A 22,993-nucleotide genomic window follows, 5' to 3' on the forward strand; every position below is an offset into this window, starting at 1 on the left:
GGAAGAGGGGGGGGGGGGGGGGGGAGGAGTTGGTGGAGCAGGAGATTAGCAACACATGCGACATGCTGAATATAGACCAACTATGTTCAGAACTAAAAGTCTAAAAGGGTATTATGACATGTAAAGTAAAGGGTATTATGACATGTAAAGTATTACACACACTCACAAGCACACATAGACAACACACCCATCCATAAATGAATACATAGCACGGAGCACTCTCTAGTTAAACTCTAAAAGAAAAGTATAACACACTTGATACACTCTCTAGTTAAAACACTAATTTGAAAGTATAACATCCTTGACACAATAAGCAGACACACAAATAAGATGCATCGTACTCAATGAGAAAAACAAGAAAGAAACATGTTTTTAAAAATAAAAAAAACCCTAAAAAGATCCTATTAATCCATGACGATACTCGAGAAAATAATGACCCATAAATGTACAGGTAGAACTCTCCAGACTAGCTATGAGCAATATTTTTTTAACAAGAAGAAACATGTGGAGCATTACATATTGTAGCTATCACATATTAATTCTTGTTAGACAGAAATTCTAAAATATTTTCTATGGACTGTGGCAGACAAGATGAATTCGAACCCAATGATATCAGAAACACCAGAAGCTACAAAGGGAAGGAGCTTCCATTCAGGTGGAAGTTAAACTTGTCAAGGGATGAGGTAATAGAAAAAATGAGGCAAGAACTTGATGTATATTAATCCATTTATTTAATCTACAGCTTTCATGCTAAAGAATATATATGTAGGTTTTCAACTTCCATAATTATGGATATTAACTAAGTAAATCCATGATGCCAAAATTAAATAACTGTAAGTATCTGACAAACTAAAACCTAGACATGTGTGTGATTTCTGCAGAAGACCACGCTTAAAGTTATCACCCAACTAGTGGCTGACATTAGCTTCTTTATACATAAAATGTGGAGTGACAGATGTTTGTATCAGAATTTTTTATGGTTAGTTGGCAAAGTTTTTGAAGCATAACCCCTGTCTCAAGGTGCAAGATCCCAGTATTGGACTGCTCTTTTTGCCCTGTTAAAGTATTAAATTATAACTCTCAACCCTCACCAAAACTTCAGAGTTTTGTTGCCATGGTACGGACTTTTAAGGAAAACCAGTACAGAAGATACTGTCTAACAGACTAGTGAAATCAACCAGTCCTTAACCTTGCTTTGCTGGTCATCCTATTTCGTGAAGTTGTGGTAAACCTTACGCAGCCTTCTTTCCCACATGCACCTATTCCTTTTTCCTAGTTTTTCACTAGGATATAATATCTCAATATTCAATTATTCACAAGTCACAAACAGCTTCATGTAAACTAGTACTAACAGAAAGCTGAACGCGGGTAACAGCTTTGCACTCTATCTACAAACTAGTACTTATGCCACAAAACCAATCATGTATAGTTATCATAGTGAACACCACAACGTTAAAATGCAAATACTGTGTGCGCTAATAATATGTGAACCCAATATACCAGATGCCACAGAATGCAAATAAGACCAATATTCTACATAAAACATGAGTATTATTCTACTGAAAAGGAAAATATTGTAATCTACTAACTACCACATTAAAATAAAAGGTAAAAAAAAGAAAGAACAATGTGTCATGTCTATAGTTAAAAGATTTGCAAAAGGGAAAAAAGGCAAGACAAAGCAAAATCTTAGTTACTTTTACAATTTGTAATTATTTGCCACATAGTCAGGGCCCAATCTTTTCAGCAAGCATATGAATTAAAATGCATCATACACAGAAACCACAATTGCTAATGTCAAGCAGTCCACAAGAGATATTTATAAACAAAACAACAGAAATGTTATCTCATCTGTTACTGGACCCAAACAGCCAAACAAAAAATGAAATAACAGAAACACCTAACAAAGTACTGTGACTATATCCAAATATAGACTTGTTAATGAACAAGAAATATTAATCAGACGAACTTGACGCATTTGCCATATATGTTATACCATAATATTACATAAGTCAAGTGTGCTAAATGAGACTTAGAATGAAGGAAAATAGGTCATCATAGGAATGAAGGAAAATACTCTCATTATAGAAAAATTAATCAACCAATATCCAAAAGGAAACAAAAAATATACCTAGCATCTTTGTCAAAGCCAAAACGTGCCCCAAAGTAAAAGGCAACAGCCAATAACCACGCATCACTGTGAACTGCAACTAATGAAATCCAGTCTTTTTCATCCATGCCATCCCTAGCAAAATTTATTCCCAATGCAGGCTCAGGAAGTTCGGGAGGAACTTCCTCAGCTGGCAGGTTGACTTCCCAAGTCTCATTGGGAAGTCCATACAAACATAGGTTCTCTTTCTCTGCAAAAACAATCAAGTTACAATAAGGATAGCAGGAACATTCACTATGACAGCATCATAAGGGAAATATAACTGTACTGCTAAAGAATTATGATTCAAGAAAAGCAATAAACTGCAGCTGACAATCTAGATTGTGCAAAAAAGTAACTTATGTTTTCAAGTAATTATAAAACTCTTGTATAGCTCTTTCTCAAGAAAATAAAAGCACTTTGCCCGTTCTCCATGAGATAAACACCATATTGTTCTCCACGTAGTAGAAAAGAAGACATAATCCATGATCATAAAATGACCACAGTTCTGTACTTGGATGACCTCTAAACAAGGATTTGTTGATAAGAGCAATGCAAGTATCTTATCATAGGTAGTCTTCCAATAGCAACAAAAATTATATAATTAACTTTCAGGCAAAATTCTCAAATAAGAGGACTCTTTGTTTCTTAGTTCACTATCTCCAACCATACATTTACACCAAGTGTATACAATCACATCACTCTGGTAATAATATCCCAACCATACATTTACACCAAGTGTATACAATCACATCACTCTGGTAATAATATCAGGATTATCGAGAGCTACTTAAAAGTAGAAAATCCATGGATAAGAGATTTACTAGTAAAACTGGTATGATCCATCATCCCTCAAATCACATGAAGTTTTAAGAGTAAAATTGGGCATCATTATATGTTGATATTCTTTATAAAAATATAAAATATGGAGAGAAATACTACTGAACAAAGCATTTCTCTTAAATTACATCATAGTTGTTGATATTGTTTGTGGAAATGTAAAAGTCATATAAAGAGTAGATATGGATAAAGAATATGTCTCAAAGCACGCCAAATCTTATGTATATGTTCAGTGCTTAGAAAATCAGCCAACATGTCCGACAAGCCACTCACAATATCGATTTGTAAGGCTTGCTACAACAAAGATTTTCTAACTCGTGTATGATTTTTGTGCAAACATTAGCAATATATCAGGACATTCCTGATATAAACAGCGGCATTTTGGATTTTCCTGATGCATCAGACAACATTGTCGGGTGAAAAAGAATGAAACGGGACAGTGACAAATCGGGCTTTGGATTAACATTTGTTTTAAAGTCAGGTTTGGGTTTAAAGCGCAACTAAACGCTACGCCTCGCCTTTCTCAAGTCTCGTCACCGACAAGGTCAGGTTGTAACCCTTTATCCTTGACTGCATGTTTTACCCTCGCCAGGCTCCTCTTTATCGATCTCTCTGCCTCTTTCTAAACTCTCCTTAGTTGTATCTCCCTCAACCTCTCTGCTCCAATAAACTATTTTTAATTTTTATGACCTAACATTTTTGTATGTCTAGAATCTCTAGCTCCATTTAAAACACCTATGATGTGCACACATTATCCAATATGCCATTCTGGTATTTATTATCCCCGATACAATCACAATATCTATCATCTAAATGGAATTATTTTGTCCAACATGAACCTGATATCTGATATCTAACATTTAAGAACACTACCTCTCATCTTTCGAAGAGTTAGTGTGTGGATTGTGAAGAGTTATATGCCAGAATAAATAGTGTCATGCAAACTAAAACAATCCATGCATACGGGTGAAGTTGAGACAGGGCTGAAAATCAAAGGGTTAATTAATTCACCTCTCTAGACAGGTTAAAAAAACAAGGCATCTAGTATACAAAAAAGTGATTATAACCTTCACCAAACAGCCACATATGCAGAAGAAACACCCTTTGTGAAACCCATCCACAACCTAGTAGATCACCACAGAGAAGCATAGGTTTAATCTAGCACTCTCAACCACCAACCACCCAAAAGATTATAGAAGTTCAAATTAAATTCTAACATCAAGAGTGAAAACTGAACTAATCTCTAAAGGAATTAACAATTTCCTGATTATTAAAATGTAAACGGTAATACAGAGCCTCTGGTTTATATTCAAAATTATTAAAAGTAATGTAAGATGCATAACTGATGAAGGAAAGGGAAACTTATCCCGCAGAGGGCCCAGGTTTAATATAATTATAATGAAGAAGGAAAAAATAGGAGCAAAATAATAGGTGGATTAAGCTGATTTGAGGATTATCATTCTGCAAATCCAGTGTACGCAATTTTCTTCTAATCAGGGTACTTATTTATTGAATTTCAGCATCTGAGCATTTGGCTACATGAATTTTTAATATCACCTTCAACTATTTATGTCATGTGCTAAAGTCAACTTCTTTGAGAAAATCATGAAACTGGATTCACATACATTAATGTTGTGATAAATTCAATAGAAAACTTATTTTGATTTGTACCAATAATTGCAAAAACACATATGACAAACCAAAATAGAAGGCCCTCCCACAAGTCATGTCATTGGAAATCCACTTCCAACTAAAAGTAACCAAACAGATCCTAAAATCCAAAACCAAAAAAAAGGAGAAAAAACACAGCAACATAAATTATAATGAACCAGCCTGATTTTCTGCGGGTCAATTAGGACATTTAAATTCAAGAGCCAGAATGCAATCCAGAACACGATGAAGCTTAAATTTGATGTAGAGCAACGTTGAGTGCATAAAGCTTTTCTTAATGGAATTGGTGGGAGTCAATTTGTACGTAATGTATTTTTACTGCTAAGGCTTGACACAATTACCTATGCCATTAGTTGCAATGTGGCCAGAATGAAGGCCCAAATTTGCAATTAAATAGAGCATCCATACAGGAATTTAGAGGGAGCAATCTTGTGACAAACTAGATATTAATTGCAACGTGGAGCTCATAAATGCCTCATTTAACAAAGCTAAGTCCAAGTTGGATGAACAGAAAAGAAAACCCAAAGGATAAATAATAACAAAAAAAACCAACAATTAAAAAAAGACATAAAAATCAATTTGAGTTTGAAACACCGAACAAAAGTGAATTATTAATGCCAATTAACTACAGAATTTAATGAGAAAAAAGTGATGGGGGGAACTGCTATTCAGCTTATCCTTGAAAAATTACATATGAAAGTGTCACAGCAGCAAACAGTAGAGTAGTCGACTTCTTTAACAATGGACTTAATAGAAGGCCCAACTCTGCACCAAATGAACAAAACATGTGCTACATTTTTTTGGTGGGTTATAAGCCACAAGTTTGACCGTGTCAAAGACCAATATACCCATCATCATTTCAGAAAATTCCAAGCTCCATTTATCACTCCCCAACCCCATTAAATGCTTTTTGGTCATTTTGACAATAATGATGGCTTATAATCCACCTATTTGCCAAACACTCTACTACTGAAAATAGATTATAATCCGCTAAATTTACCAAACACTTTGGCTTATAATCCAAATCCATATCTGAATTACAAGCCAATTGGATTATAATCCAAGCTTGCCAAACATGTTCATAGAAATAAAAATAACAAAAATATCCATATATTGAAACAAAGAACCAGCGATTCAAAGTCCAAAAATCCCAAGCAACCCTGAAACCAAAACCTAAAATTGAAACCCTCTCATAAAATAATCCAAATTAAAAAGACAAAACCAGACTCACCGGGATCACAGAGCTGATAGAACCTCTCCACATCTGAATCACCGGGGGGGAAAACAAATAAATCAGCACCAAACAAACCCTAATCCCCAACCAACATCAACAAATTCACAAACTTTTGTGCGAAAACAAAGAGATTAGGGTTACCAGTAGTGAGAGCCTTGATCATTCCGGCTCGTCTCCCCCTAAAATCCCTAAAAACCTCCTCCGCCGTCCTCGGATTGTAGGCCCCCGCTCCCCCTTCCATTCAATTAGGGCTCAATTTAGGGTTAGTGTTTACGATTAGGGTTTGCGACGAGCTTCAATTTTTGAATCGGTACAAATGAGGGGGGAGAATTTTGAGAGGAGAGAAAGGGTAAGGGTTTTGTTTGGGTTTTTTTTTTTTCCCTTTTTTTTATTTTTTTTTTTTCTGTTTTGTTGGGGTATTTATTGGTGGTGGTCTTGCGGTGAGAGAGATGTTTCGAACGGTGAGGTTACCGTCTATGGAAACTGGGCTTTCGATCTTTGCGGATGGAGAATTGAGGATCTGCTCACCGCTTTGTTGTGGACTTCACACAGTAGGTTGGAGACGGGAGAAAGGGACCAAGGGATGGGACCGAGAACAAGGGTGGTCCCCACTGATTGTTATTGTTAATAAATAATAATCCTGTGTAGCCGTAGTAGTTAATTATTTAGTGGCTGGTAAATGAATTGGGTAAATTGCAGATAACCCCTCCTGAGTACATTCAGGGGTAAATTACAGTAAACCCCTATTAACTCTCAGAAACACACTAAACGCCCAATAACTATTCGGTGTTGCAAAACATCCCCAATATGTTTCTGTATTTTGCAGATAATCCACATAAATTAGAACCAAAAAGCAACATAACCAAGCATTTTGAAAGTTATTGGGGTTTGTGTAATTTACCTAGAAGATATTAGGAGTTTTTCGCAAAAGATATTAGGGGTTTGGTGTGATTTTAAAAGTTCATAGGGGTTTACTACAAAATGCTAAAAGTTCATGGGTTTAGTGTAATTTACCATGCATTTGGTAATATTTATCATCCTTGTTTATTTTATTAGCTCTTAACATCCCTAAAATTACGGCAGAGAAGAGTTCGTATGGAGTTTACTCTTCTAAAAGTGTCAATCTAGAGGTATTAAATACTAATAAAATAGCTGAGAAATAATAAGTACTATTGAAGGCATAGGCGAGTTTGATTATCTACAATTTATGCAAAATAGTATTTGGTATAGACAGCTTATTTTATCTACAATTTATGCAAAATAGTATTTGGTATAGACAGCTTATTTTACTGGCATAAAAAGAAGCTTTAAACATATTACTCCTTTTATGCTTTTTTTGCTTTGCAAGAAATATTTAGCCCCTTTTTTGTATGTGAAGCTCATGGGTCAAACTTAAAAAAAAAAAGAACTGGCCACGATTTATTCATGGAGTTTCTTATATACTTAAAAAAAAGCTGGCCACAATTTTCCCATGGAGTTTCTTATATAGTTCTGAAAGAAAAATATAAACTTTAAAGAAGGAAGACCGAAGAAATAAAGAGGTTTCATGAATTTATAAACCTTGTTATGAACTTAGAGCACAATTATTTTTTTAAGTTTTTCATGGACTTCCATCATTGAATATGCTGAGATTTAAACTTTAAGATTAAATTATTTTTCTTCCAGAAGAAAACCATAATTCCCCTGAGAAACCTGATATCAGCTATAGCCTTTATTCACAATGTTTTCTGTATACAAACAAAGCAAAGAACTCCACCACAAATGAACCTCTGACTTAGTCACGGAAAAAAATGGTGACAATGAAAGCCAAAATCTTATCCAGAAAATCACTAGTCAAACCAAGCTCTTTGTGCCTCAGAAAGCCTTTTGGAATTGTACAGTTGACTACTAAATTCCTGAATCATCACCGAACAGCAAAAACTTCATCTAAAAAGTTGAATATCAACTAATAAAAATATGATACGAGTGATAGGATTCAACAAACTTGTGTAAATTTCAAAAACATATGAACTGAGTTGCAATTCTTACACAAGATGGACATATCAAACAACAAGGAATGAGATCAGGAGCTCTACTCTTCTATACATGTTACAATGAAGAGAGAGGTGCTGAGCTTCACAAAACTTTGACAAAAATGCAGCATTTTCCTGTATTTTCTTGAAGGGTACAAGCATTTCTCTGATAAGAATAGATACAAACAAGCATCCAAAAATTGATATATCAATATCCCTTGCTTGAGGTGTTGATTCATTGTTATACTTCACGCTCTTTTGGAATATGCCAAAGGGTCAGTCCCATCAGCCAGAGTGAGAGCGTCTGCAAGATTTTTCACCACAATAATTGTATAAGGCACTTGCATAATAAATTGTTGACAGCCACTTGGTTTTTATGAAATTATACGATTGAATTTGTAAAGCTTTAAAAACATTGCATACCAGGCAAGTCATGTAAAACTAAACAAGCGAAAGGAAAACTTGAACAAGGTATTCGTAAGAAATTAAAACATAGTTCATGGGTATGACGTCATGTAATATCGCCTGGCAAGCTTTTCGAACGATTATACACGATCAGCTCGAAATATGAAGTGAAAAGGGAACAACTAGAAATGGTACTTGCCAAAGTTAACGTAAGATGCGGCCTATATAGGACAGAAAATGGAGAAAGAAATAAAATTACGAAAGAATTTATTACATGGTTGCTTTATCACTGTTGTGGTAACTACAAATGCACATTATGGTTAACACATCCATGCGTTCAAGCTAATACTAATAAATGCTTCCTCTCAAATGTTCCACAGAGAAACAAATGAATACAGGTCTCTGCAGCTCGCGCTCTAGACCAGAAGTAGAAAAACTCTTTTATCAAGGTACCACTACAAGTTTATCAGTATCCTGAGCAATACATGAAAAAATTCCAACAGAAAATATGCACAATAATCCAGTTATGAGAAACTTCATGTCGATGATATAACTAGTAGATGAAAATTTAGCATGAAGAACATAATTTACAACATGAACCCAGAAAACAAGGGCCACAAAACAAGATGATGCAAAAGAGGTGCATCATGTAATGCGTATAGTGTGATGTATCCATAAGCTCGAAGTGAAAAACTTTGGGGTAGTTCTTACAGCTTAGTTGCTGCTTCGCGGACCTGTAAGTGGTTTCAGCTGTATCTGAAAAAATAACTCAATAGCTGCTGGTGCACCGCAGAGTGTTCTTGAAGATATTATTCGGAACTAATGGCCTCCCTTACCTGGATCAAAATTGCATAAAACAATACTATTATCAACATCTTGCAATCAATAAATCTTGGTGGTGGAAGCAATTTGCAGCCATGTTCACAAAATTTTTCATTTTACTTGAAATTTTTATCACCTTAAGTCTAACCTTCAGAGCCAACGTTTAGAAAAAGGTAATTTACACTTAGTTTAAATGCAGCAACCTTGAGTCCTCAAAATTATTAAAAGACAGTAAAAAACTTTGTTATATGACAATCAAATCACCCGTGTACCAATACCATAGAACCACAAAGTTAAGAAAATCCTACTTAGTTTATAGTGTTTTAAGTGAAAGGATGACAAAACTTAGCAAGATATGTAAGCATACCTATTTCTGTTGAATGATGAACCTCTTTTTGCAGCAAAGATTTCGTTGAAAGCATTCTGCAGTGCCCCCTTTGCGACTTTATATATCACTGCAGATGTCGCCCCTTCTTCTGCAAATCTAATGGCATCACGACAGAGATCATTGCACCGCCAATTCAAGGCTTTTAAACAATTGCTTTGAAACGCAGTGCAATGTTCATAGGATAATATGTTATCTTTGGCATTTCGGGTCCACCGCCTCAAGATGTACTCGTCAGGAAGTGTGACAATACCGACTACCAAAGAGACTCTGAAAGCATGCCTACATAAGATACCAAAGAACTCAAACAAGCCGCAAGTACAACTTATCCTTTTCTCAGTAGCACTATAAGTTACAATGTATTCTCTACTGGAATCAGCAGCTTTTCCCACACGGAATTTGCTAATCACCCCATCCTCAATTTTGTCCATCAAGAAGCTGGAAGCCTCGACGAGTTCCTCCTGAAACAAGTCAAATATCGTCCTTGTGTATATTTCCGATGCTTGTTTCTCCATAGGAGATGGAGTCTTCAAAACCGGTCGAGCACTAATTGTAGCAAAATCTGCTTGGACTTCCTTTTCGTGCTGCCCTGCCATGGCCTTATCAAACTGGGTTACGAGGTCACGCAAGGTCGTCGTTGTAATGGAGTTCCTTTGAAAGAACTTGTAAGTTGTTTCCAATTTCTGTGCACCAGGCATTTCTGCAAAAAATGTGCCTTTAAAATACGTTGGAACCCACTTTTCTCTTATATCATATAGCAACAGCAACCACATATCATCCTCTAAATTGTACCTCTCTATTAGACGCTTCCATCTCGACTCAAATTCCTCAATGCTTTCAGGCTCATTCACACATTTCTTGAACTCGCCTTTAAATGAAGGATGTGATGCATAGACATTAGATAACTTATCCTTGCATTTGTTAAATATATCTCTCTTGCAAAACCGATGACGAACATTAGGGAACACATTTGCAGCGGCCATAGCCATGGCATCATCCCATGCCGTTACAAGTGAAACTGGTCGGCGGCCACTCATCAAGGCAAGCCATGTTTCAAACAACCAAGTGAAAGAAGCTTCACTTTCATCAGTCATGAAAGCGCATCCCAACACTATAACCTGTCTATGATGATTGACACCCGTGAAAGTAGCAAATGGCACAACCCTCTTATTCTTTTTACAAGTCATGTCAAATGTGACTGCATCTCCAAAGTAGCTATAAGCCATCCTTGCTTTAGCATCAGCCCAGAACACATTTGCTACACAATTGTTTCTATCAAGTTGAATTGCATAAAAGAAGGCAGGATTCTCTGCCTGCATTTTCTTGAAATACTCCAGGAGACTTTGAGCTACACCTCCCCCTGGCCCAAGCCCGTTTTGCTGTGACTCTGTAGTAGAAGCTGGGCGAATTAGTTCCCAAGGTTTCTTGGCTAGCTTCTTTTGTGCAGAAAGGGAGGGTTTCGAAGCAATTCCTAGAGGATGGCAGTGTTCGAGAACACACCTTGATATAGACCACCTGCCATTCTCACGGCGATTGACCTGAAGCATAGTCACAGTTTTGATCAAAAGAAAATCAACTAACAGGTATTATTCGTGAAACAATTACACAAACAAAACCTGGCAATAAATTCTATATCTACTAGAACAAGCACATACACTGGCACTCAGCGATTGATCATTTCCTATGACAGATATATATTTCAATGCACAAGCAACAAGTTAAATATCTCAATGAGCACCCTAATACATAAACTTTATTAGGTTTCATGAACTAATTTATATGAAAAGATAATTCAGATAATCACCAATCTAAAGGAAATTCTTAATAATTGGTGTACCTAAAGAGGCATTGCGACAATATGAAGAACACTTTTGTAGTGACTCGAGCGGGCAATACAAAACACAAGGGCAGAGAGACATGGTTGTTGTTCTGTAAAAAAACTTCGTAGTAAAAAGTTTACAAATATTACATAAAGATCTAAAGTTACTTAAACAACTTCCAGCACAAAAAAGGACCATGGAAAAAATATTCCAGCGCTAACAAGTATCATCTATGTTACCATTCCATGAGAGAAAAGTTCATATATATGAAGTTTCAATAGCTAACGTTTCAAATTTAAGTATCTTAATAGTTCAAAGAACATAACTACTACAATTACCTGCATCATGGCTTTGCAACCCTCCCGTGATGAAACACGGTTCCTCCTCTTCTTCGTGAGATCAAAGGGGTCCTTCTTTGTAGGCCTCCCCTGCTTCGAACACACAAACCTCCGCATAATCACAGTGTCATCAACTCTCGAAGTGAACGACTTGCTATTCCGAACCCTGAAACCAGCCTGCTCAGCATAAGCGGAGTAAAACGCCCGGGCAGCATCTGGAGACTCAAACTCCAACCCAAGTATGGGTTCTTGAATTTCACCAGAAATTTTCAGGTTCCCCGATTCCTCCATTGGCCCCTCGGCCATTGACCCAGACTTGCGAGCCACTGATTCAATCATGACCTCATGCCCATCCATATGGGGTTGTTGGGTATCAGAGCTCTGTGCCATTGATTCAATGGCGATATCACGTTCATCTAATTGAGATTGTTGGGATTGGATTGATATCATGGGTTCTACTTCCTCCTCTTCTTCGTGGGGATTATGGAATTCCATTTGTGTAGTTAATGTAATGCCCTCCATTAGTGAAATAATCTGGTAACTAACAAAAATACCGCATTTTAATGGCTACTACCCAAAGACTTTGAATTTTAGCTCACTAAAAAAAAGGAAAAAAAATAGGGAAAATTTTAACCTTTTTTGCCTGAATCGTTGAAATGAAACAATTAGGGTTTAAAAAACCCCTTTTATAGTTCCATCGAATTATTAACCTGGAAATCAACATAAATTACATAAAAATGAGCATCAAAGCTTAAAAAATTGGAAAGAATCAGCAGATAAAGGCGGAACTAAAGAGGGCAGAATGAAACCCTAAAACTTACAAAATTTCCACATCGAGTGACCTTCTGAATCGAGCAAAACTCCTCAATAATCACTAGATTACTAAAAATTGGGGGCGAAATCTCTCAATTTCTTCTCAAAATTCAGCGATTTTTTTCTCTCTCTAACCCTAACTTGCGCCCCGCGACTAAACTTTATCACGTGAACCGCGACTCGAGTTAACTTAACCAGAGCTAGCAACAATCTGAACCGTTCAGCTGACCGCACAGAACATGGACGGTTCAGATTGGATGAGCATTTAAGTGGGGCCCGCGGGATTTCGTGAAGGGTGAACAGAGATCAGGATAAGGTAAAGAGGAGGAGGGAGGAGCACCGGAATTGTTTTAGCTCTGGTCGGAGAGTTGGCCGTTGGAGTTCTCAGTCTGAGACCTAGCAAGTAATTATCAATTATATTCAAGTTTTAGTTTGAATTTGGAAATAATGAAGAATTAAAAATACTTTTCATAATTCAGATACTCGTAAGCTTTTCAAGAACCTTTTTTACATATGAAATGTTTTTGAAAGATGTTCTCCTATCAATAATAACTAAATCTTTTCCAAAACTGTCTTAAGTTTGTCACACAACAAAATAAATTTTGTTGTTCTATTAAATTTTGTTTGTAATGTTAAAAGAAATCAAGTTATTGCATATAGTGTTGGTACCGGGACCAATTTCTGCTTGGACAATTTTTGAAAACCAACATGTTTTGAATCTTAATCTCAAAAAAAGACTTGTTTTAAACTTAATTTCAAAAACCGATCCAGTTAGCTGAAACTAGGTCGATTTTTTGAAAAAAAGTTCCCAAACTTCACGGGAGTTGAAGTCCCGTGAAGTTTTTTACGTAACAAAACTTCACGGGACTTCAACTCCCGTGAAGTTTGAGAACGTTTTTTTCAAAAACCGACGCGGTTTCAGTCCAACTGGGTCTGTTTTTGAAATTAAGTTTAAAACAGGTCGGTTTTTGGGATTTTTTGGCAAAGAAGTCTGTTTTGAAAATTTGTCCATTTCTGAGAATATAAACTTTCAATATATAAAGTATAAAGTGAAAAATGACTTAATTTTTGGACAATTTTTTTTCTTTTTCTTTTTTCCTTATGAAGGTTAATATCAAGGCCGAGGAGTAATCTTCCAAAACTTCCTTTTTCTTCCTCTTTTTCTTAAAATGAAGGTTGAATTCTGAACTTAAACACGTACGATTATTTCTATTTTATATTTGAGCTTTTTTTTCCCAGGACATCTAGCTTGTTATTTCTTCCAAATTACAATTTGCACATTCAAAGAACCTGCCATGTAAAAAATATATCTGCTATACATTATTCGTCATGATTATCATATTTTGCAGCACCCAACAAACCTCTCTGTGAACACTTCAGCCACACTTATATTAGCTCGATTTCTCGATGAAAACTCTACTTAAGTATATACACTCATATTCAATACGGCCAGCAGAACTTTACATTGGAAAATACATCTTCTATAAATACTCTGAAACTATAGTTATGATACATTACACCCAATAAGTATCTCTTTGCAAACCCTTCCAGTACATCTACACTCCGATAAGTAGTTTTAACATGATAACTCTAATAGATATGCATGCACTGATGCACACATATATTCAGCCGGATTCGACGATAGAGTAGGGCTAATGTACGTTTGATGTGCATTTGCTTGGCTGAAGACTATTGCCTGTCTGTCGCAGTGTGTATTTGAGGTGTTAAAGATCGAAGCTGTGGCTGTTAAAATGGAAGACTGGTCGATTCCGCTTGGCAGTCATATTCTGCAATCTGCACTCCCTTGCGACGCTAGTCTGAAGCCCAGGGGGTCCACAGACAATTACGCCAACATTAGCATGGCCAACTTGCTCTGCAAAGGAATTGAATATATCTGCAAAAATGGGAGAAATAGAGAGTATTACTCGAGGGATGTACAAGAAAAGTAGGGTCGATTAAGTTCTGCACACCGGGGACGTGGACCAAAACAAAACCAGTTTAGGTCATGGTTCAGGTTTTATCAAACTACGGCCAGGACTTAAACTGGATTGCTCCACTAAACTACTATTAAGTGGAGTTGCCAAATAGGCCCTTAGAGTGCAGAAAAATGGCAATATTTGTAGTCACTCATCAGTATACATTTTTTAAGTGTATTAGATTTTTTAAATTTATCCTTTCACCATGCCATACATGTAAGTATGGTGGCATATGCTGCATTGAGGTAAAGCATGTGCTAACTGAGATTCATTGAGAAAGTACGACGACTAAAGTAGTAAGAATCAAATTTTACCTGCAAAATCAGGTCTACATCCATATCGAATTGTCTGCGAGCTTGCGAGATTTGCCCTATTAGCTTTCAACAAGCTGCTCTTCTCATCATCAACAGTCCCTTTCTCATAGCTTGAGTTCCTTCTTTCCCACTTATTCCAGAAGAATATAGTAACACCTCCAAGTATAATAACACCCATAACCATGGATATGATGAACAAGAGACCCTTGTACCACCAAGCAGTTATTTTGTAAGGTTGTATGTAATAAACTTCCATCAAACCGAACAATGCAATGAAGCCGAGAGTAGATACAGTAAAGTAAATTCCAGACCACACATTATTCCCCGTGCCAACCAAACACGACATGGAATTTCCATTCATCACCGAGAAGAAGAAAGAGTCGGTGTTCCCTTCGATCTTACCTTCTTCCTGTGAATGTGTCAAGAAATAAGTGCAGTTTATTTTGGTGGATGGAATTTAAGAAAATAAATTGAATTTAGATTTAATTGCAGATAGACCGCCTGTAGGGTCGCTGTTTTGAACTTAGTACCCCTGAAGTTTTATTGTTGCATATATACACACTGAGTGAACCTTTTTCTTATTATCTGCAACAATAAAACTAGAGGGCTAATAAGTTCAAAATAGTGAAACGACAAGGAGTCTCTCTGCAATTAACCCTTTGCATTTAATTGTGGAATTAGTAAGGTACCAGTGAAGGCTCGGATTCTTGAGTTACATAAGTTTGGATATCAAGATTCATTTTATCAAAATCTGAAGAGCTAAGAGATTGTGCATTGACTGCTGAAAGAAGAGAGAGTTCCTTAGATTTTTTAACAGCCCATACAATCAACACATTCTTTGGTAAGCAAGGCTTCTTCTGCTTAACTCGATGCATTATGTCGCTCAATACAGCCAAGAACGGTGAGATTCCAATGCCTCCAGCTACAAGAACGAGATTTTCGTACCTGAGAGCACAAAGAGATTCAATTAGATTTAACAATAGCAATAATGCAAAAAAATTTATCAACTTGGGAAGGTAAAGAAGTAATAATTACATCAAATGGTAGGGTGTTTCATGCCCGTAAGGCCCTTCAACAGAAGCTGTCAACCTCCAAGATTTGAAGTCCTCCTGAGTTTTCTCAGGGAATTTTGAGGTGATATTCCTTAGCTTTTCTGTCCATTCTCCTAGTACTTTTATTAAAACAGATATATGGTTTTTACCCTCCAAAGGACTGGAGGAGACACTGAAGGGATGCCACTGTAGCCAAGATAATTCTCGTACTTGGACAAAGATAAAACTGAGAGCATTGTACCTTAGATCTGCAAGGATAATGTGAAGAATGTGTTACAAAATATATTTCAACTTCCTGCGAGATAAAAATAAGGGTAAATTTCTCAAAGCTCTCCTTAAGCTTGGCTGTTTTTGAGCTAACCCCTATTCTCTAGAAACGACAATTAACCTCCCTTAAGTTTTCTCAGATAACCCCCTAACTAACACTGTAAGACCTGACTGTGCACGTTAAAATCACGAGCACCCAAATGACCAAGGTGCCCCTGATAAAAAAACACCTTTCATGTTCTTGCAAAACTTTAACATAATTTTCACAAGACTCTCTTTAAGTTTGACAATTCATTAATGCTTAATTAATTACTTAGTAATTAATTTACAATTTAGAGTGTTAATTTAAAAGGGGTATTTTTGGTCTTTTTACAAGTTCATCCGACATCGTTAGGCCTGGTAGTTGAAGGTTTTGAAAACATTTAGGGATTTTTTGAAAACCCCCAAACTTAAGGGGATTAACTAACATTTTTAAATATTTGTTTTTTTTTTTTTTGTGGTGGTGGGGGGGGTTTTTTGTTTGAAACAAAATCAACCAAACCTAAAGGTGTTTTAAGTTTATCCCGAAAGTAAACATTAGCATAGCATATAGAGGGATCAAGATAACGTACTCTTTGGCTTTGAGAGGATCAATTCCACACTTCCACAAGGGCGGCATGATGCTGAAATGACGTCGACTTTAGTCTGTGACTGACAGAATCTTAGAAAACGGTCGAGCATGAAGAGAAATATGGCTCCGGCTGCCATGCTGAAAATGAAGTCTCCGACATGGAGCGCTAAGAACACTATGAAGATGATATACAATTGATGGGTGTAGAAGAACAGCTCAAAATAGTTCTTTCTAACCGTGTGAAATGATGTCACCCACATCAGTAAACCAGCTGCAAGGCTAATAACTCCCGGGAGATTTGCAACACCGATATCTTTCCATTCAAGAAGCTGTGTGTAAAAGACAAAGAGTCATTAGAATGATCAGAAACTGTAATTTACGACGAAAGCCTAAAAGGGACCTGACATTTATCGATCAAAGTCATTGGCATCTCTTGTGTGGTCAATCTAAAGTAACATTTTGATTTATACAGTGGATTCTGAATTTCATAGGTGAAAGGTTATTCTAAAGAAACATTAGTACTAATAACGTGAATCAAATTTTCTAGTGATAAGGTTTATATAAAATACTAATATGAATTTTGCAGGAGGTAATATATCAGTTAGCATACTCACTTCGCGAGTGAGCTTGCCTTCCCACGACCATGCGATCACATAAAACAAGCCATGCAATGTGAAGAGAACCATCGTAAGATGTCCAAGCCAAACATGATATCTGGTAGCATGCTCAAATGGAATATCTATCAAACGAAGAAGAACCGACCCCCTTGCAACTGGCAAAAAGAGAAACACCATGCAGAATAATCCAATTGATCCCAACCTTAGCCCGATAATTTCCAACATGAAAATGCTGCAAGTTTAGAGTTTCAAGCCTTAGGAACAGAGTAACAAAAGCACAACGGCATCTATGAAGAACGAAACATTGGAAATAAATTTAACCGTATGCATTTTAATAAGACGAGACAACCTATCAATAAGGGTTTGCAAAGAATGGTTCTTGATCCAACTAATTGAAAACTTTACATACCTTTTCATTTTTGAAGGCAGGGAGAAACCCGATAGCATGTCATGGCTTTGTATTATATAAGCAATTATATTCCAAACAATATATGCAGAAAACAGGAGTATTCCAATCAATTCTGCAGCTGAGACAACACCAAAGGGTCCGTCAACAAGGACAGGAAATGTCCACAGACGAAACCTTGGAAATTTTGTATTCTTCTTCCTGGTATTTAAATCTAGCGTATGAGAACATGAGATATATAATCTACATGAAGTGTATTGTTAAGTATAGGAGTTTCATACTCAAAATTGTCACTTGGGAAAGCAATTATGTATAAAAACGCCAGAAATGCGATAATGAGTATTGGAGCGCCAAATCCAAGAAATATACTTCCTGCAGTTTTTCAAAGGGAATAAAGATCACTCAAATTTTAAGCAATTGCATATCCAAAAGAATAAACTCCAAGCCTTTAACAAATACAGATCAATATAGGTAATACCTGTGATCCCAAAAACTGGCCCTTCAGTTAATTTGGTCCATTTAGACAACAAACTCTTTGCGAATTCAGTCGGAAAGAAAAAGATAGCACAAACCCAGATTATGAAAATTGCCCACATCGAAGATTTTAGAATCCATTTAGCCAAATTTAGGAAAGTGGAGGTTCTCTCTAAATATCCATGCTCAGGTTCTACTTTCGATAGAAGAGGTTCATGAACCGAGAGCTTGGCCATTGTATGCAAACAATATTGCAGGAAGGCTCCTGGTTATGTCTTTTTTTTTCGATGGCTTCACTTGTTTTTTATAGATCAAAGGCTTAAAGCAATGGATCCCAATAATCAAGTCCCATTCAGATATATGTGGACCTATCGACAGTGATGAGTAACAATTTATAGGACACAAAAAAATGAAAGATTTTTCAGGAAAAAAATCTAGTGGCTGAAGGCATACTTCAAGTGATGAATAAGCCTACTTTTGTTTGTTTTTATTTCTCAAAAAAAAAACTTGCCTTCAGGTATCGATATAGACAAGCACACTATGTATAAGGTTATTGGATTAAAAAAACAAATTTAAACAGTGCAAATTACTGATAATTCCTTAAGCAATTGAATTCTATGGTATTACAAGGAAAATAGGGTAAGATAATATAAAGGAAACAAAGAACCCTCTCATTTTATCCCAAATCTATGACTAGCATCACACACTTACATTGGTTCTTTCAAGACATATTAACACATTCACTTCCTCAATTTCACACCAAATTCCATTATCTCAATTGCCATCAAAAGCCTAAAATCATGTGGATCCTATTAATCTAAATCACGTTCAGTTATACGTGAACCTATCAACAGACGAAAACAAAAGAAAAATTTTTACAGGAAAAAAAACTTGTGGCTGAAGAGTATACTGCAAGATATACATAATATTAATTTTGTTTTTATTTCTCAAGGTATACCTTCAGTTATCCATATACACATATGCTATACAATTATTGGATAAAACTACTGAAAATTAAAACAGTGCAAACACCAATAATGCCCTAAATTATTGAACTCCATAGTACAAGGAGAATAGGGTAATTAAGATCAAATAAAGGAAAATTATAACCCTGCCATTTTACCCTGAATCTATGAATAGCAACAAACTTCCACAAAACACTGACAAAATTTGAACCCGAGCATTGTAATTAAACCCAATCACCCATTACCCAATTTTCTCTATTGTCTCCAATGTACTCTAATGGGCACAACAGAAATTCCAAAAAAAAGGGCAATTAAATGAAATGGGCAACAATAATATATCATCCTCTACATATTTTTTGTGAAGTAGAAGATTACCCATGACCCAAAATTCAACCACCATTGAAAATCAAGTGGCCCACAGTAGAGTTATCCATCGCTTTGGATGAATTGAAGTTTTTGGAAATTTAATTAATGAGACGAAGATTGGCAGAGTACTAGGAAACACAGCTAGTAGAGTAACAGAGAAGGGGAAGGTACAAAATTCTCAGGGGGTTGATGGGCCCACCTCAGCCTGTAGTGGAGATCAAAAGGCCACAATAGTTTTGGAGAGATTGTTGAGAAATAATGGTGATAGTCTCCTGTCATCTCATCTACCTGACAAGATTTTGGAGAGATTCCTGATAAAGACAGTGGATGGATTTTTCCTGTCATATCATCTCTGAGAATTTTTCATATCTGTGGCTTTCAATTTCAAGTATGTATTCTCCTCAAAAAAATTCAATGTGTATTTTAATTAGTGGAGCAAAGTTCAATTTGTTTGAAGATTTTTCAGACCTGTAGTCTTCACAGCAAGTCATGAATATTGCAAGCACGCAGGAGACCACATGTATGGTAAGCCTTGTCAATTCTTTGCCTGATCAATTGGATCAACTCGAACCCGATCCCGCTAAATCCAAGTTTGGGTATAGTTAAACGGGTGCGGATCAAAGTCGAGTCAATCCAACTAAACTATAAATAGTATGGACTACAAGCTTGACCGATTCAGTTGAACTATTTAAAACTGGTACGGGGTTGATCCATAACTCGATATGATTGCAATCCATTAAAATTTAGAATATGGAGTGACACACATCTCTCCCCTTTGCAATTTAAATCATTGATATATTCATATCATACTTTGAGGGGTTGGGTATGCGCAAAAGCAGTGATAAAAACAACTGCGGAAAAAGATATTTGATGTATGCGCTTACATATAATAAAAACATATAAACTGCCTCGATACATACCGAGAAATAAATGGATGTGAATCTCTAATCCGTCTAATTTCATGATAAACAAGTTGGACAGGTTACATGTGGTTTGATAATGGGTATCCAACATTATTTTTGACTGCATGAATATATTATATGCTGAGAAAGGTATAAAAGAAATTCACTGAGGTGGTCTATGTGAACGTGGGGGTCACACCCACGAGTGTGGACATGTGCAGCGGGCTCAGGGCCCACCCAAGATACATGTATAGCAATACATGTATCTCCCAAAATTGGGTCACACCCGAGACAACCCAGGTCCGATTCTTCTCTTATAAATATCCCTTCTTCGAGGGTTTTGCAGTGGTTTTTTTTTTTGGCGGCTGTGTGAGGAAAAACAACGGAGAGCTTTTTCGGCTGCAGAGAAGAAAACAGAGAGTTTAGTCGGCCTTTTTTTAGGAGTTTTTCAGGAGGCTTAGATTTAAGATCTTGAAGAGAGAAAAAGAGAGAGCTTGGAGGGATTTTACAAGAGAGATGTTAATTTTTTTGGGTAAAAATCATAGCTTTATCTTTGAGACGAGCTTGTGGAATATACAAGTCGTCGGTGTTCTCCTCATAATAGTGGAATCTCCCCTCATCCCTCCTGTGGACGTAGGCAAGTTTGCCAAAACACGTAAATCTCGTGTCTTTACTATTTTCTGGATGTTGGCTATTGATTGTAGATTCCCTCGATAATTCAGTCAAATAACTGATGAGAGGAAGAGTGTATATCTCACTTTGTTGAGATATTTCACTTTCTATTCTTGTTTCATTTGTGAAACGGGAATATAGATGTTGGCTTAAGCTTTTGTGAAAATAAAAGCTAGGGCTTTCTTTCAGGTTATATCGCTTCCGTGGCATGAGGACGTATCTCTGCGCCCAACAATTGGTATCAGAGTCCTTTATTCAGATTGGAGGTGGTAAAATTTCTGATCTGAGGTGGTGCTTAATTATTGTGTGGTGAACACAAGGTATTTGTTGGAATTTCTAAAGCGGATTTATTAATACAAGCAGAGAATTGTGTCAACAAGTAAAACAGTTAAAGTTGGAAAGTACGAGATCGAAAAGTTCAATGGGAAGAATGATTTTTTCTATTAGATGATGCAGATGAAAAACTCGTTGATTTCACAGAAATTACACAAGACTTTGACTGAAAGGAGAAGAAGCACAAGTATATGTCTGATGAGGATTGGGAGGAGCTAGATCTTAAAGCACGGACGTCGATTATCCTATGCCTTGAGAGGGATGTAGCTTTCTTGGTAGATGGAGAGGAAACAGTTGCGGACGTGTGGTCGAAGTTAGAGAGCACATTCATGACGAAGAGTCTAACGAACCGAATTTATTTAAAATCCAAATTGTATATTTACAAGATGGAGGAGGGCTCATCAATTCGGGAATACATCAACAAGTTCGATAGGATAATATCGGATCTGAAGGACATCAATGTAATTGTAGAAGACGAAGATCAGACTCTTCTACTACTTCCATCTCTACTGAAGTCTTATGAGAACCTGGTACAAACACAGATGCTTGTGGGAGACAATTTGACGATGGATGAGACTAGAATGGTGCTTTTAGAGGATGATATTCGGAAGATTACAACCAGTAATATGACTACTGGTGGTAACAAGGAACATGCACAGGGATTGTTTGCTAGAGGAAGGGGCAATGAGCGAGGAAAAGGCAAGGGAGAAAAGTCTAGATCTAAATTAAGATCTCTTACGGGAAGATCGTGTTTTAAATACGGTGAAGTTGGGCATTTCAAGGTCGACTGTCCAAATAAGAGAGTAGGTGGGAAGAAGAACAACAACAAGACTGAGAAGAGAGAAGGTAAGGAAAAAGCGAGCTATGTTTTAGAGGAAGGGAGCGAGAAGGAATGTTATGTCATCACGGGTGGCCATGATATCTCCGGGAAGTGGATTCTTGATTCAGATTGCTCTTACCACATGTGCTCAAATAGGAAGTTGTTTACTACCTACAAAAACATTAATGGTGAAACCGTATTGATGAGGAACAATCACGCTTGTAAAACAGTGGGGCTAGGTAATATCAAGATCAAGATGCATGATGGAATGGTCCGAACCTTGATGGATGTGAGACACGTTCCCGACTTACGGAAGAATATTATCTCAGTTGGTGTATTGGACTCCAGTGGTTGTAGGATTGTTATAGAGAACAGAGTGAAGAAGGTTGTTCGGGGTTCCTTAGTAGTGATGAAAGGTGTTCGTCACGGTAATTTATACGCTCTCTCAGGTACGACTGTGACGGGAGATGCAGCAGTTAGAACTAAAGGAAGTGATGGAGACCTATGTGAGCACACACGGTTATGGCATAGGCGGTTTGGGCACATGTCAGAGAAGGGTCTGGATATGCTTGGTAAGGATGGTTTGCTGAAGAATATGAAGAAACCTTACATGGACTTTTGCGAGGATTGTGTGTACGGAAAGGCGCACAGTGTCAAATTCTTGAAAAGTAATCATAAGAGAAGAGGTATATTAGACTATGTGCACACATATATGTGGGGTCCGGCTCAG

At 36.8% G+C, this 22,993-nt stretch overlaps 3 protein-coding genes across 6 annotated transcripts in view; all 3 read right to left on the reverse strand.

Annotated features, from left to right (window-relative positions):
* The window catches only part of LOC109823647 (PHD finger protein ALFIN-LIKE 8-like), an 8,027-nt gene extending 1,734 nt beyond the window's left edge, over nucleotides 1-6,293 (reverse strand). Inside the window, exons 1-4 of one of the 2 annotated variants that reach the window (XM_020389956.1) lie at nucleotides 6,036-6,293; nucleotides 5,892-5,924; nucleotides 4,057-4,113; nucleotides 2,132-2,360 (exon numbers count right to left, since the gene is read on the reverse strand). In XM_020389956.1, coding sequence (XP_020245545.1) covers nucleotides 2,132-2,360; nucleotides 4,057-4,113; nucleotides 5,892-5,924; nucleotides 6,036-6,135 — 419 coding nt within the window. In that variant the 5' untranslated portion in view covers nucleotides 6,136-6,293. The remainder of the gene's footprint in view (nucleotides 1-2,131; nucleotides 2,361-4,056; nucleotides 4,114-5,891; nucleotides 5,925-6,035) is intronic. The other variant, XM_020389957.1, reaches the window with a different exon arrangement.
* Nucleotides 7,816-12,636, reverse strand: LOC109823680 (protein FAR1-RELATED SEQUENCE 5-like). 2 transcript variants are annotated; one of them, XM_020390010.1, is made up of 6 exons: nucleotides 12,498-12,636; nucleotides 12,311-12,386; nucleotides 11,677-12,210; nucleotides 9,501-11,056; nucleotides 9,023-9,147; nucleotides 7,816-8,210 (listed from the first exon to the last, which is right to left on the reverse strand). In XM_020390010.1, the coding sequence occupies exons 3-5, from the start codon at nucleotides 12,196-12,198 to the stop codon at nucleotides 9,144-9,146; spliced, it is 2,082 nt and encodes a 693-aa protein (XP_020245599.1). In that variant the 5' UTR covers nucleotides 12,199-12,210; nucleotides 12,311-12,386; nucleotides 12,498-12,636; the 3' UTR covers nucleotides 7,816-8,210; nucleotides 9,023-9,143. The 2 variants fall into 2 exon arrangements, with proteins under 2 accessions (XP_020245599.1, XP_020245598.1); XM_020390009.1 differs by having other exon boundaries at nucleotides 11,677-12,217.
* On the reverse strand, nucleotides 13,854-19,750 carry LOC109823679 (ferric reduction oxidase 6-like). Of its 2 annotated transcripts, XM_020390006.1 has the most exons (10): nucleotides 19,546-19,750; nucleotides 18,210-18,573; nucleotides 18,013-18,103; nucleotides 17,735-17,932; nucleotides 17,323-17,557; nucleotides 16,710-17,037; nucleotides 15,815-16,079; nucleotides 15,469-15,724; nucleotides 14,780-15,188; nucleotides 13,854-14,383 (listed from the first exon to the last, which is right to left on the reverse strand). In XM_020390006.1, the coding sequence occupies exons 2-10, from the start codon at nucleotides 18,439-18,441 to the stop codon at nucleotides 14,214-14,216; spliced, it is 2,184 nt and encodes a 727-aa protein (XP_020245595.1). In that variant the 5' UTR covers nucleotides 18,442-18,573; nucleotides 19,546-19,750; the 3' UTR covers nucleotides 13,854-14,213. The 2 variants fall into 2 exon arrangements, with proteins under 2 accessions (XP_020245595.1, XP_020245597.1); XM_020390008.1 differs by lacking the exon at nucleotides 18,210-18,573 and having other exon boundaries at nucleotides 19,546-19,748.

The sequence above is a fragment of the Asparagus officinalis genome, chromosome 9 (assembly GCF_001876935.1).
Source record: "Asparagus officinalis chromosome 9, Aspof.V1, whole genome shotgun sequence".
NCBI classification, from domain to species: domain Eukaryota; kingdom Viridiplantae; phylum Streptophyta; class Magnoliopsida; order Asparagales; family Asparagaceae; genus Asparagus; species Asparagus officinalis.

Excerpts from the sequence above, each read along its gene's own strand:
- LOC109823679 (XM_020390006.1), bottom strand. The coding sequence starts at position 18,441 with ATGGCCAAGCTCTCGGTTCATGAACCTCTTCTATCGAAAGTAGAACCT. Across the intron at positions 17,038-17,322 it reads AAGGCAAGCTCACTCGCGAA|CTTCTTGAATGGAAAGATAT; the intron begins GTGAGTATGCTA and ends TTTTACACACAG. Across the intron at positions 14,384-14,779 it reads ATGTAGACCTGATTTTGCAG|ATATATTCAATTCCTTTGCA; the intron begins GTAAAATTTGAT and ends CCATTTTTGCAG.
- LOC109823680 (XM_020390010.1), bottom strand. The coding sequence starts at position 12,198 with ATGGAGGGCATTACATTAACTACACAAATGGAATTCCATAATCCCCAC. Across the intron at positions 11,057-11,676 it reads GTTGCAAAGCCATGATGCAG|GTCAATCGCCGTGAGAATGG; the intron begins GTAATTGTAGTA and ends ACTATGCTTCAG.